This window comes from Equus przewalskii, chromosome 28, assembly GCF_037783145.1.
Source record: "Equus przewalskii isolate Varuska chromosome 28, EquPr2, whole genome shotgun sequence".
Taxonomy (NCBI): Eukaryota; Metazoa; Chordata; class Mammalia; order Perissodactyla; family Equidae; genus Equus; species Equus przewalskii.
In genome coordinates, this window is record NC_091858.1 from 19,965,107 (window position 1) to 19,980,237 (window position 15,131).

General features: G+C 34.4%; 1 protein-coding gene across 49 annotated transcripts in view; it reads left to right on the forward strand.

The window, feature by feature from the left end:
* Positions 1-14,496, forward strand: part of PCM1 (pericentriolar material 1) — an 85,781-nt gene extending 71,285 nt beyond the window's left edge. For 48 of the 49 annotated variants that reach the window (XM_070598242.1, XM_070598251.1, XM_070598273.1 and 45 more), the window contains 10 exons: positions 604-738; positions 2,566-2,763; positions 4,382-4,444; positions 4,877-5,012; positions 5,306-5,466; positions 8,411-8,486; positions 8,984-9,240; positions 10,792-10,884; positions 10,973-11,087; positions 12,493-14,496. In XM_070598242.1, coding sequence (XP_070454343.1) covers positions 604-738; positions 2,566-2,763; positions 4,382-4,444; positions 4,877-5,012; positions 5,306-5,466; positions 8,411-8,486; positions 8,984-9,240; positions 10,792-10,884; positions 10,973-11,087; positions 12,493-12,518 — 1,260 coding nt within the window. In that variant the 3' untranslated portion in view covers positions 12,519-14,496. Of the gene's footprint in view, positions 1-603; positions 739-2,565; positions 2,764-4,381; positions 4,445-4,876; positions 5,013-5,305; positions 5,467-8,410; positions 8,487-8,983; positions 9,241-10,791; positions 10,885-10,972; positions 11,088-11,949 lie in introns of all 49 variants that reach the window. The other variant, XM_070598246.1, reaches the window with a different exon arrangement.
* Positions 14,497-15,131: the final 635 nt, after the last annotated feature.

A 15,131-nucleotide genomic window follows, 5' to 3' on the forward strand; every position in this document is an offset into this window, starting at 1 on the left:
ATTGTGTAGTTTCTACATCCTTGCTTGTTAAGAACATTAGGACACCGGTTCTCACTGGGGTGATTTTCACCCTAAAAACATTTTTTAATGTCTAGATATGTTTTTAGTTGTCAGGACTTGGGAGTGGGGAGGGTGCTACTGGCATCTGGTGAGTAGAGGCCAGAGTGCTGCTAACCAACCTGCAATGCACAGGGTGTCAAGAGTGCTGAGAGAGAAAGCCTGAGTCAGAAGATTATAGAGAGGAAATTGTAGAAGGTGAATATGGTTTAAGAGTAGTTAAAATGAACTGAACTGCAAATCAGAAGTTAGGCAATACAGAGACTATGGCATGAGTAGATCTCCTGAAGGTACAGAAAGGAAGTGATGAAAAGTATTTAATCAGCCAGTTTCCTCCACTGGCTATTAGCTGCTATGGTGAGTCGAAATTTGCAAACCTCTTAACGTGTGTTGAGTGGGAGTTTAGCAGTTATTCTTTTGAACGAATATTTCCAAACATACATCTGAAAGTTGAGAAGGAAGAAAAATCAAATCTCATATTATGTGGAGTAATATTTTTTAAGCAATAGATAAGTTTATATCCTAACCAACTAGGGTTTTTCTCAGGAGCACATGGATGAAGTATGCTCTTCTCAACTTCTAACTTCAGTAAGACGCATGGTTTTGACCCTTACCCAGCAAAATGATGAGAGCAAAGAGTTTGTAAAGTTCTTTCATAAACAGCTTGGAAGTATTTTACAGGTAAGAGTGTACTTGGTTGACTTATCAATGTGTACCAGCTGGTTAGGATCTTTTTTTTTCAATTTTCTGGTATCACACAACTTATTCAAGTAGATATTCATTCTAACATCCATTTGAGATGAAATTTTAATACTTTTTAGGTTATTTCTTTACTTAGTTAAAAAGAACATTGTATTAGGGCCTGTGTCTTCATTTAACTTGATCATCTCCAGAGTCTGTCCCAACTCTGGTAAAATTTTGTTTTTATTTTTCTCCTACCCAGTAAGAACATTTTAAGTTTGAAATATTTAGAAAGTATTCTATGATATTTTCTAAAATAATTTTTTACCAATCTGGGAAATTTTACAAGCCAGAAAGCAGCTTTTGATTTTAGAGACTTTTTAGGCTGTAACAGTAACTTTAAATTATGTTAAGGGATGATTTTGCCTCCCAGGAGACATTCCAAACTAGAGAATATATTTTTCTTTTCATCTTAATTAGAAAATTTTCCTATAGAACTTTTCCTTTCTTCCTATTCCTGTGTTTAAATTGGTTTTAGAGACAGAACTATCACTTTGTCTCTTCATGTTTTTAAAACCCTAGGCTAAAGTATAAATTCAGTAATGGGTTCTAAATTGTCCTGGCTGTATTTAATCTAATTCTTAACACATAAGTTGTAAGGAATATAAGACGTGTGTTGTTATGCATTATTTAAAAATGTTAACTTTTAGATAAATGTGTTTTTATACATTTAATTGGCTAGCTTATTCCTACAGAAAGAAAGAACTGCATTTTAGAATCAGGCTGAAAGAGAAATTGTTTATAATTTAAATCGTTTTGTTTATCAAGATCATGCAGTCCAGGTCTTCCTCAGTTTTGCCTGTTATATAATTGTGGGCAGATTCCAAAATATTAACTTGGAAATAATATTTTTTTCCCTAAGTCTAAGAAAATCTGACTGCTTTTTTCCCAAGGGGGCACCTACAGGAAAAATAAAACTTAGTTTACATTAAATCTTGCTCACAGTATTGAAGATTTTCATGAGGTAGAGCTTAAATTACTGTCTTCTACTTTTTTTCTTATGAAACTTTATGAAATGAAATTTTTTCACAAGACACCAGCATTCATACTTCTTTCCATGGTCGTGCTAGATAAGGTAGTTTTTTGGGAGAGAGGAACATCAAACGTCATGGTTGTTGGCCTGTTTTCTAAATAGCATAGTCCATGTTTTTAGGAAGAAAGAAAAATAAAAGCAGTTTTTATAAAAAATGTGTAGAATATAGCAGACTTGTTCACTTGATGATGCTGTATGTCAACTTGAATAGAACTAGAGTTTAGTTTTAGACTGATTCTGAAGAAAAAGTTTAAATTAGAAGGACTGGCCGGCTTATATAGTGGGGGAAACTTGACAAATGCTCTAATGGTATCACTTAGACATGGAAGATTGTATTTTCCTCTCTCAGGGCACTTCGACTTCTAGTATATATGTATCCCCAGTACTGTGTGGGAACTCTTTTGGGATTAGGACTCCCCTGTTTTATTCATTTGTGCCCAGAAGTTATGTTAAGTAGGGACTAAATCTATGGACGGCCGCATGTTCTTTTCTTCTCCTTCTGTTTACTCTTTAAGCAGGACTAGCAAGATTCCTAGTTAGTAGTATTCTTGAGTAATATTAACATTATTAAGAATCTTAGCCAGTAGTTTTAAGTTTTTCACTACTAAAAAGTAAAAAAAAAAGGTTTTTCCTTAGGTGAATATTATAATTTAAACCTGTTAATCGTCTGTATTCTTCTACTCACAACTGAAGTTTAATATAATCTTGAAGTTATTTGGTTTATCTTTGAATAGGATTCACTGGCAAAATTTGCTGGCAGAAAACTGAAAGACTGTGGAGAAGATCTTCTTGTAGAAATATCTGAAGTGTTGTTTAATGAATTGGCCTTCTTTAAGCTCATGCAAGATTTGGATAATAATAGTATAACTGTTAAACAGAGATGCAAAAGGAAAATAGAAGCAGCTGGAGTGATACAGTCTTATGCCAAAGAGGTAAATAACATTCATTTTGATTTTAGGAGTAATAATTAGCATATAAATATAGTTCCTTGATCATTATTAATAACTAAAATCATACTTGACCTCAGCCAAAGTATTTCTTTTTAGTAATATCAGTTAATCAGTTTATAAATCAGTGTGTGTATTAGCCACATACTGAATCTCAGGAGTAATAGCAGTGGCTAAAAATCAGGAACGCAGACAGGAATTGTCAGATATCCAATTCACATTATTGTCACTTACTCAGGTCTCCTTTAACAGAGGAGGACTGGAATCCAATCCTTGAGCTGCCTGCCGTGGCTATTGCCAACCTCAGTAGATTCTCCAGGAATATTTATCACCCCAGCCAACACACATGCTTATATATTAGTTAGGACTTTGATTGCACATCCATGTAGCTTCTTATATCCTGTTAAATTAGTCTTGATCGCATATGAAATTGGGTAGGGTGTTTGCCCCCCAAATTGGGGCACACCAGGAGGCTTTTTCCTAGACATTCTCTAATCATGAGAAGGAAGGCAGGTCAAGATCCAAAACAGAAAAAGATAACCCTTCTTCCTGAAATCTAAAGTAGATAATGTCAAGGCATCTATTTCACACTTTTCACAATGTTTTTATTCTAGACATAAATAAGTTTCATATCATTCCAGCCATTGCTAAGAGCTTAAAGAAAATAGAATACCATAATAAATGATCGGAAGGGCTACTTTAGAGCAGTCTCACGAGGCTGTTTGAGGGGGTGAAATACAAGCTAAAGACTGAAAGACAAGAAGTTGTTTACAGTGAAGATGAAAGGGAACAGCATTCCAGGCAGAATGGTTAATGTAAAGACTCTAAGGCCGGACTGAGCAGTTTGGAGAATAGAGAGGGCCAGGGAGGCAGGAACCCATTACATGAACTAAGTGAGAGTGTAGGAGATATGGTCACAGAGGTAGATAAGGCCAAATTGTGGGGCCTTAGAAACTGTGATAAGGACCTTATATTTTCTTTTGTTCTAAGCGTGATGGAAACCCATGGGAAAGTTTGAAATAGAGGAGCGACATGCTCTCACGCACACTTTAAAAGATTTGTCTACTGAACAGGAGTTGTAGGAGAGTAGAGAGAGAAAACAGAGAGCCCAGTTGTAAGGCTATTGCAAGAGTCCAGGTAGGAAATGATGTGTCTTAGCTTTGAGTGTGCAACCACAGGTACATTTTGATGACTGAGTCAGTAAGGCATTCTAATGGTTTAGATGTGGATAATAAAAGCAAAGCACAGGTTGGTTCCTAGTTTTCTGACTTGTGCATTTGGGTGAATACAAAGGACTGTTTACTGAGATTGAGAAGACTGAAGGAAGACGGGTTTTGGAAGGAAGGGAATCAAGAATTTTGTTTTGAATTTAGTAAGTTTGAGATCCCTCATATATATCCAAGAAGATAACAGGTAGGCAGTGTGGCTTTTTGTTTTGTTAATTTAAAAGATTTAAATAAAAGAGTTGAATTTACATTTCTAAGAAAGCATTTAACTCTTTGGATAATGGTCAAAAAATGTAGCATTTGTCAAAGTTAACTGAATGCCTAAATGTAATGCTGAGAGGTTACCCCTAAATTCTGGTTAATTGATTTGCTTATAGGCCAAAAGGATTCTTGAAGGAGATCATGGCTCACCTGCTGGAGAAATTGATGATGAAGACAAAGTATGTGCTAATTAATTTGTGCCTACAAATAATGCTTTTGAAACAAAAGGTTAAATAATTTTAACAGCTTTAATCTTTGAGAGCAAACTATATCATCAAATGTCCTTCTGACAAACCTTTATTTTCTTTTAAAAGCAAAACTATGGGGCTGGCCCTGTGTGGCGGCATCTCACATAGAAAATGGAGGAAGATGGGTACAGATGTTAGCTCAGTGACAATCTTCCTCAAGCAAAAAGAGGAAGATGGGCAACAGATACTAGTTCAGGGCCAATCCTCCTCGCCAAAAAAATCCCCAAAAAACTAAACTGTCAAAAATGCTTCTTTGTATTTTTTATTAGGTGATGACTATTATTAATTTCTATGATAGACTTACTATATACCTTTTAAAAATGTACTCCAAGGAATTAATTACTCAAATTTATTTGTGGCTAGGACAAGGATGAGACTGAGACAGTTAAGCAGACTCAGACTTCTGAGGTATATGATGGTGATGGTCCCAAAAATGTGAGATCTGATGTTTCTGATCAAGAGGAAGATGAAGAAAGTGAAGAATGTCCAGTGTCTATTAGTAAGTTTAAAGGCTCTCTGCTAGGTTTATACATTAGATCTTTATATATCACTTATTGAAACAGGTTGGTGGAGTGTAATGCATATAGAATTAGGTGTCACACAACTCTGAATTTACATTCCAGTATGACCCTGACTAAATTACCTGTCTTTTCTGCACCACGGTTTTCTAGTACTTACTGTTTTGAAGATTTCAGATATTGTATGTAAAGCACTTGCACAATGCAGGAATGCAACAAATGACAACTATTAAGTGCTGAAAATTTACTAAAAATTGTATATTAATCAACTTAGATTTGTCCAAAACTGAAACTCAGGCTTTGACTAATTATGGAAGTGGAGAAGATGAGAATGAAGATGAAGAAATAGAAGAATTTGAAGAGGGACCTGTAGATGTCCAGACTTCGCTTCAGGCTAACACTGAAACTACAGAAGAAAATGAACATGATGATCAGGTATTCCGGTGTGGACTAACACATCTTCCACCAGTCTTATTTTAACTACTAAAAGTGGATCCTTTTTAAAGATGTCCAAATTTACAGCTTCCCCATTCTCATTTTCATGAATACAAACCTTTTTAATATCCTTATTGAAATGTGAAACAATAGTTTATTTTTGTGTTGATCAGTGCTTAAATTTAAAGCACTGTAATCTTTTTTTTTTCCTACCAAGTCCTAAAAATTATGCGATTACTTCAGAAGATCTTTAAATTTAATTTATCTTTATATTTTTCCTAGTCATGTATGGAAATAGTATGTAACAAAATAAAATAATTCCCTTTCCTACCTCCATCTCATCCTATCCCAGAGGCAACACTTTGTATGATTTCTTATGCTATTTACTGCCATATTTCTAAATAATATGTAAGTGTGTACTTATTTACTCACTTATGTATTAGACGTTATCTGTGGACTTCCTATTACAGTAGGCTGAAGATTTTTAGGTCACTTAGAACTCCTTCTCATTTAATTATATGTTTTGGTTAAATCTATATTTAATAAATATTACTGACTGCTGAGCTAAGCAAATATTGTTGATTGCTTAGTCTTATACATTTTTTCATCTGAATTTAATAGTCATCTCAATTTTTTATTTACTTAATTTTCTTTGAACATATACCCAGGTCTTTGCTGTGCCCTCCAAGAGCTGTAGAAACCTCCCAGTAAAATTTTGTACATCAACTGGTTTTTTTCATTGTTGTCCTTCCTGAAGCACTCCCCTCTCCTGCTCCATTCTAGGTTTGGCTCTTTGGACCGAGCCTGGGAATCCTCTTTGTCATTCTTAATTAGATCTCTGTGTCTGGAATCCAATCTTTGTCTTCTTGGCTTATTACCTCATTTTTGTGGAGTACATCTTCCAGTAACTTTAAGATTTTGAGACTTTATATGTCTAAGAAAATCTTAATTCTTCCACGTTGAAAATCATTTTCCCTCAGATCTTTGAAAGCACTGTTTCTTTGTCTTGTAGTTTTCAACGTTGCTGTTGAGAAGCTCAATGCCTTTCTTAGTTCTGATCCTTTGTATATATCTTTTTTCTTTCCCACTCCAGAACCTTTCCCCTTGGAGTTCTGAGATTTTACAATGATACACATTGTTGCGAGTCTTTTTTCATTCACACGTACAGTCATGCACCATATAACTATGTTTTGGTCAATGGCAGACCAGCAGATATGACAGTGGTCTCATAAGATTAGTACCATATAGCCTAGGTATGTAGTAGGCTATACCATCTAGGTTTATGTAAGTACACTCTGTGATGTTTACACAATGACGAAATTGCCTAACGATCCATTTCTCAGAACTAACTTCATCGTGAAGCGACTCCTGACTGTCCAGGGTACTTGAGGTCTTTTCAATCTATATCATGTCCTTCTGTTTGGTAAATTTTCTTTTATTTTCTTTATTTCTTTCCCACCATTTTCTCTTTCCTTTCCTTCTAGAATTAATATTATCAGACATTATTAACCTTCCTGGGTTGATCTTCTAATTTTCTCCTCTGTTTCTCTTATTGTCCCATTGCTCTTTTTGTTTTACTTTCTGGGAGATTTCTTTGACCTTAACACTTACATGAAATTATTTTTATTTCAGCTGTCATATTTTTAATTTCTAAAGACTTTGTTTTCCTGATCATTACTTTTTTACAGTACCCTATACTTCATGGAAGCATTATCATTTTCTTTTATCCATCTGAAGGCTTTCTTCAAATGTTTGCTCTACCTTCAATGTTTATATTGAACCATATACCAAAAAACGGGTCAGGGTTCTTTTGGGCTTCACTGTAGGGCAATTGGGTAGACAGTTAGCTTTTTGATAGAAATCCCCAAAAATCAGTACCTATTAAGTCTTTTCTCTGGAGTGTTTTAGTTTCTCCAAAGAAGGGTCCTTGAGTCTCCTCCTGCCTGAGAGTATGCTTCATTGGTTGCTAGTATTCTGGAATTAAATGTAGGGATGGGGCTGAGGGTCCCATCATTATTACAGTCTTGCACTAAATCCTTCTGTTTTCACTATGACACCTTACCCTGTTCTCTTTTGTGCTTTCCACACCACACCCCTACCCCTAGTGGCCCCTAAACCTGAGACTTACTAATTCACTTTCTCCAAAATATAATCTCCCATTTTTTGTTGACGTTGGGGGAGGGAATGTAGGTGTCCACATTATATTTAAACAGCTTCAGCCACCACCACCACCACCACCACCCTCTTTTTCATCACCAGCTCCCACCCCACCACCGTACTCCTTCCATCCTAGAATCTAGCACTTCATAATTCTGAGTGAATCTCAGTTTTTGTTCTTTTCTTCTGCTGAAGGCACTTAGCTTTGTTTATCTTTCTCCCTTCCTGGTCAGTTCCTCTTCCATTCGCTTAGTGTCTACATATAAACAGATGTAAGTTTCATTTACGATAGAGTCTGATCTGAAAGAAATAATAAAAAAGAGTGGAATGCATAATATTCCAATTCTCCATATTATTTTGAGGTTATTTAAGAAGAAAAGGAAGGGCCAGCCGCCACAGCTTAGTGGTTAAGTTCCATGCACTCTGCTTTGGCAGCCCAGGTCCTGTTCCTGGACACAGATCTGCACAACTTGTCTGTCAGTGGCCATGCTGTGATGGTGGCTCCATACAAAAAGAGGAAGATTGGGAGTGGATGTTAGCTCAGAGTGAATCTTCCTCAGCAAAAAAAAACAAGAAAAGAAAGAAAAGAAAAAAAGGAAACCTTTTTACTTAGCCATCTTGAAATTGCACACACAGTGTCCTTCTTGAAATACTTTTACAAGATATTTTTAAATTCGCTTGTATGAAGATCTCAGGTTGGACAACAGCCACACACCTAGCAACCATCTCCTATATGGTGACCATATATTTTAGGCCCTGCTGTTAAGACATCTCTTTTTTCTTCTAGGTTCTACAACATGACTTTGAAAAATCAGCAGAAAGCAAAAATGTCCCATCAGAACAAGAACCCTCTACTAGTAAAGGTAAGAAATATAATAAGTGTTCAACTTGAAGATTATCTAAAGTGCTTTGTATGTGCTTAAAAACTTAAAAAGTCTGAATTCTTAACTAATGTAAGTTTGAAGGTATTTTGGACCTAGTGTATCTCTTTATTCTCCCCCTGAAAACTGTAGAAAACAAGAGGGCGTTGTTTCTGCAAACAGACATTAAAGAAAAGTTGACAAATATTTAAACAGAAAAATTCCACAAGGAAGACATCTTTATAAATGTGGCTTTTTTTAAAAAAAAATTTCCATTCCTGGGCCTTATCCTGAAAATGGTGGATTTTAGAAATGTCATTTTTAAAACATCCCCAGATGAATCTGATCAACCAAATTTGGGAACCATTGTAGTTGCCTTTTCCTTTGAGTCTTAAATGTCTTGATTACTTATTTATACACGTTGTCTTCATTTGGCGTAATAGTAAAATTTAACAACTGTTGCATTACACTACTGTTGAAACTTTCTTTTTTGATGACAGATGACCAAGACAGCACTCCTGTGAAACCCTGTTACCTCAATATCTTGGAAAATGAGCAACCTCCAAATAGCACTGTCCAAAAGGACTTGCTTAATACCACTGACTCATCTAAACAGCCCAATCCTTTGCCATTACCTTTAACTGAAATTGAAACCCTGGTGCCTAGAGTCAAAGAAGTTAAATCTGCTCAGGAAACTCCTGAAAGCTCTCTGGCTGGAAGTCCTGATACTGAATCTCCAGTGTTAGTCAATGACTATGTATGTATCATTTACATTACTAAATATTTTTGCATTTCATCTCTGTGCATATTTCTTCATTTTCAGATTAACATTTTCAGCACATAAACACAACTCTGCTTTGTGTTTATCTTTAGAAACTGTTGGAACATTTTTATTTCTTATTCAAACTTGAACAGAAAGATGATAGTGAATTAAGACTACCCTCTCAAAGCCTAAAAGCTGTTCTACTTTTTATAATTTTGACAACCAAGGTGATGAGTTTTAGGTGGCAACCTTGAGAGAGTTGATTTCAGTTTCAGATCTGAAGGGATAATGATACGTGAATCATCATTAATCTCTCACACTACCCATGCTCCACACTCAGCTACTTAGAGCATTGCGTAAATCTTTAATAAACCTGAAGGTTTATACTTGGGATGGGAAATAAAATAATTTGACAGCAGTAGTGTCCTTATCTATACAGTGAATGATCGAAACATATGCTAGCATATCTGAGCTTATGTAAGAAGGTAAGTTTAGTTTTACTCTGGACCTTTTTTTCAATTTAATTTTATAGCGAGTAGGTTATTTTTTGGATCCTTGGGTTGTGTATGTTTTATATACTTTACTTGTAACAATGTACTTAGGCCTAAGGAATATGTTTCACATATTTTTTTAATTAACATCAATTTTCTTCCTAAAGATATATTTACAATTGTGATTTCATAATTTCTCAGAAAGGGGGCTTATAATGTTTCAAAAACAGTATAAAGAGTAACTTTTTTAATTGTTTTGTTTACTTCACTATCTATAAAATTATGCATTTAAAACTCTGAAAGTTACTTGTTAGATTTATTCTTATTATCATTTGGTGAGTGCTTAGAGTTGTTATGGAGGCATTCAATTGAAATTAACTTGAAGTTAGGTTATAGAGGGTCTTGAATTTTAATTTTAGGCAGGGGACGATACTGAAGGTTTTTGCCCAAGAAAGTGGAATGGTCAAAGTCATGGTTTTTGAAGATGAATCTGATGACTATATAAGATATGTTCTCAAGGAAGCTATGTTAGGAAGCTCCATTATCACATAAATACACAATTTGAGCTGAATGAGAGAGAGATGAGTGGGAAATGTTGCGAGAACATCCACAAAGTTGATGTTGAAAGTCTGTAAATGTTTACTTATATTGTGCTGGATACAGCTTGATGCATTCTGTAAACATATCAAGAAATGAGTTCTAATTATTTTAGCCCTCAGTATAATTACTATTTCTTCCTTTAATCTGTATAAACTGGCTCTTTGTTTTATAAAATGGGAGCAGAAAAGCTCAACAGTATGCCCACAGCTGCAAGTATGTAGCCCTTCCTGTGAACTCTAGATTTCTGTTTTATTCATAGAGCTGAATATAGAAGAAAACCAAATTTGGTAGAACTACTGTTGTATACTTATATGTAAGAAACCACTTTCTCTCTTAGTGTGGATGCCTTTGGTTTAAATTAGTCCAGGGGTTTGATTTGGGCAATTGGTTTGGTTTAGGCAATCTAAAGATAGAGTGGATTGCTTTCATTAAATATAATTTGTTTATCTTACAGGAAGCAGAATCTGGTAACATAAGTCAGAAATCTGATGAAGAAGACTTTGTGAAAGTTGAAGATTTACCACTTAAACTGACAATATATTCGGAGGTATTTGGTTCTCCTTAATTAAGCTTGTCTTTATATAACAAATATTAAGATGAAGACTGATTTTGTATTGTTTATTTTCATTCCAAAGGCAGATCTAAGGAAGAAAATGGTGGAAGAAGAACAGAGAAACCATTTATCTGGTGAAATATGTGAAATGCAGACTGAAGAGTTAGCTGGGAATTCTCAGACACTAAAAGAACCTGGTAAGAGTTATCAATTTTAATCATATCATACTGAAAAATTGCTGAATCTTGATACTACCATTTTGTTTTTTAAATGCACTACTAGTACTTGGAAGATTTAAGCCAGACATTGGGAAGGAAGCAATTCTGTACAAATTTTAGTCGCCTAATTTATAAAATGGTATTATCAGATTTTTTTTTTCCATTTTTAAAATCTTCAGTTTTAGCGAAGTACTATATGTACATGGTTTAAGAAAGTTTACAAAAGGTGAGAAAGGTACAAAAGAGTTAATGATAATTAGCAAGAGCCCGTTTCTTTTAATCATTGGTTTTTAGTTCTTTTGGAGGAGACCTTCTCTATCTCTAAATAATGTTCTTATAATTTTCCTTAATTTTAAAAATTCAGATAATATCTCTTATCTCCCCTATGAAAAGTGAGCATTTAGACCTACCTCTCCTTTTAGCATTCATATTATTTTTGTTTTTTCTGTTTATTACCTTATTTTAAATATATATATTTTCTAGTTCCATCAACTTTGGTCATTACCCAGCTAACTACCACACTCCCCTTTTCCATCTGCCTCTGTGCAGTTTTACTCATATTCTTACATTAAGGTTTTTAAAGTAAACACACATTTTGTTTTTGTAACTATAATAATTAATCTTCTATACTTTTTCTGAAGATGATCCTGTATAAATATGATTCATCGCAGAGCCAAGTGATAGTCCCAGATTTCTTTCTTTATGGGTCTAATAGCACCCCTGGGCCACTCAGAGGAAAACATTTCTTGTGTCAAGGTCATAGGATTTTCTTTTTGTTCTCTATCAATTCATCAATTGATTAAAATCATTTAAAATTTTTTGTTTATTTATTTTTTCCTAGAAATGGGGTGAAGAGAAGGGCAGACCAAGTATCAAACCTTCAATTAATTTCCCAGTCTTCATCCCAGTTCTGCTTGTTAGAAACTCAGCTGATACCCATCTCCACTGCTGCCTTTCGTAGTGTGTGTAGGCTGCATCTTCCTCCACTCTTTCAGTATGCCTCCATCTGCTTTGAGCAGTCTGGGAATTTGTTGATCTCTCTTATGCTCTGTTCTCTTACAACCACTTTTCTTTTGTTGTTCTGGATTTATTCATTTTTGTAGTTCTTATCATTTAGTTCTAGTGGGGTTTTGTGAGAGACAAGAAATATCTGTTTAGTCTGCCGTCTTAAATTGAAACCCTCACCTATTCTTTGTAAACTCTTACTGTGTGTTATCAGGGAATTACTGTAGCAAACTGAATTAGTATTTCCATTGTATTAACTTTATATTAAAAGTAAAACTTTTAATGGAAGAGAACAATATTAAAGTAAATTCTAGTAAGTAATGTCTTAATTCAATAATTAAGTACTTTATAAGGCATTAATTATTATTCTGTTTTTCAGAAACAGTGGGAGCCCAAAGTGTATGAGATGTCTTTCAGAGGCTCATCTGACTCTCTCTTTACGTAGTCAATGCATATATGAAAATGGCACTAAATAAACATCTGTTTTGATCTGTATAAAATGTAAATTAGTTTGACACTGCATTTTTGATAGGTGTGCTAATTTCTGCCCATGGCAGTTTAAAAACATCAGAAACTGAATTCTGGACAGATTCAAGCCTTGATACACTGTGAGGTTTTTTCTTTTCTTTCTTTTGTTTTTTGGTCTTAATTTTTTCCCCCATTGTGATGTTTGGTAACGTTAAATTTAAAATGTAGTTTTAAATAAAGTTTGGACTTATCTGTAAAGTATCTCTTTTGGAAATTATGTTGAATTCTATACAGCAAGTCACTGTTCTGTATAATTAGGCTATTGAGAAGAGTCAAGTCTTGAATGGTCAAGAGAGAAATATGCTATTTATTATAACGTCCAGCCATTAGGCCAGGCTTCCAAATAATGCCAGTGTTGCTGCTATTGGGTCTAAAGTCTTTTAGATACCTGCATATCTTACTCCTGTGCAAGAATAGGGCAGGTTATAAAGGTATCCAGGATATCTGTGAAGTTATTATAGAATATATATTAATATTCTATTCAAATTGGATAAGTTTAGAACACATGTCCTTAGTACCTAGAACTTACATAATTATCTATTAGATAAATATTTTCCAGAAGTCAATTCCTGTCTATGTTGCTGCAGTCCAAAAATAAAATAGTAAGTTTTATATAATTAGGGAGTATCCCTGCACAGACAAGTAACATTGTGACTAATTTTAAATGAAAAACCAAACTCTTTCAAGTAGGGATTAATAGAACTAAATTTTATGTACCAGAACGTTAAGGTTCTGTATGTCTCTGGATAAACTTGCCTTTTGAGCTGATAGTTTAAGACCAAAACATAGCAGTTGCTTCTGTGTGTAGTGAGAGAGGGTATTAAAGAAAATGTATGCAATTTCTTCATCACTAAGTAAATCAGCTCTTAAAGGTGATTTACCTTTAGACCCCAAACTTCTCATATACCCAGTAAGGCTTCACAGAGCTAGTTAACAATTAAGACAACCTTACAGATTTTTTCCTTGAATAAAATATGAAGAATTAGTTTCAAGTAGTTTTTCAAGTTTGTTAACAATTGGCTGAAATACCCCTTAAGAAAAGAATTTGGTTGGTATTCCTTTAAAATCCTTTCTTGCCTGATACTTCAGTGTAAAACTATAATGGCCAATCAGAACATTAATAATTATTAAATGAAGATTTCCCTATGAGGACATTTACTGTATTGCTACTTAATTTAAATTATGTGAAACATATATCTCCAACTTCAATAAAACCTATTCAGAAAACTGTCATTCCAGAATCAGGAATTCTTATCCAGTTGGCCTGACTTCAGAGAAACTGAAATAATAAGTTACATTATATGTATACTCAAGCTCTGTATTTGTTTTCTAGACTCTGAACAGGAAGAGGGGAAAACTTCATTTTGGTATTCAAGCCAAGCCTTACATATTACAACTGTCTCTCTCTCTCTCCCCCCTCCGCATGCTTATTAAAGATCTATACAGTGGAAGAATTGTACTTACGTCTTAGTTATCACTGTAGTCTATGAACCTTATCAACTTGCTTATTTGACTTGTGTTATAGCTGCTGTAATCTAGTCTGTTGTTTTCTATTTGAGTAGATAATTTAGTTTTAAAATACCTAAAGCTTGAGAGCAGATAACTTTAATATATTTTTCCTTAACTGTTGCTAAAGGGAATTAAATATTCCTGTTTGTCTTAATTTTTAAGTTAAAAATCTGGTTAGAAATAAAAGAGGGAGGAAAGGTCAAAATGAGTGAGAGAGAACCCTACATAGGTTGAAATAATGCCTAAAATAGTGAGCTCGCCAGACTGTGCAGGTACTCTGTGTTTTGTAACATTCACTTTGGGTAAATGCTTTTTCACTGTTAATAAATGTATATCCTATATTCAACCCTGAATTGCATTTTCATTTAAGTTGACATGCTCATTAAAGCTTTAGAATTTATTCCAGAATTATGGCCTATTTGACCATTTTAAATGTAAAAAGAAAAAATCAAGACATAAAAAATAATGACATGTTGGCTAGCCAGAGAGAAGATTTATTAAACTTGAGACCTTTTTTTTTTTTTTTGCAGTGCAGCTATACTTTTTCTTAGTTATATCTATTTTACATACTATGTGGAGAACATTCTCACATTCACTCAACATTAGACTGGCATGTTTGTTGTTTATTGCCCAACTTTCTTTAACATAAACAGCTCAGTCTGCATCTGTCAAAGAAATAATTCGCTCTGGATTTTACTTATTTCACTGTACAAATACGGTTGCCCAGTGGCCTTGCCTGGATGAGTCAGCATATTGTGTTCTTGCCACACAGCTCTAGTTGTTACCTTAATGTTCACTGTCTTTTTTTTTTTTTTTAAAGATTGGCACCTGAGCTAACATCTATTGCCAATTTTTTTGTTGTTGTTTTTTCTTCTTCTTCTTCTCCCCAAAGCCCCCCAGTATATAGTTGTATATTCTAGTTGTGAGTGCCTCTGGTTGTGCTATGTGGGATGCCACCTCAGCACGGCTTGATGAATGGTG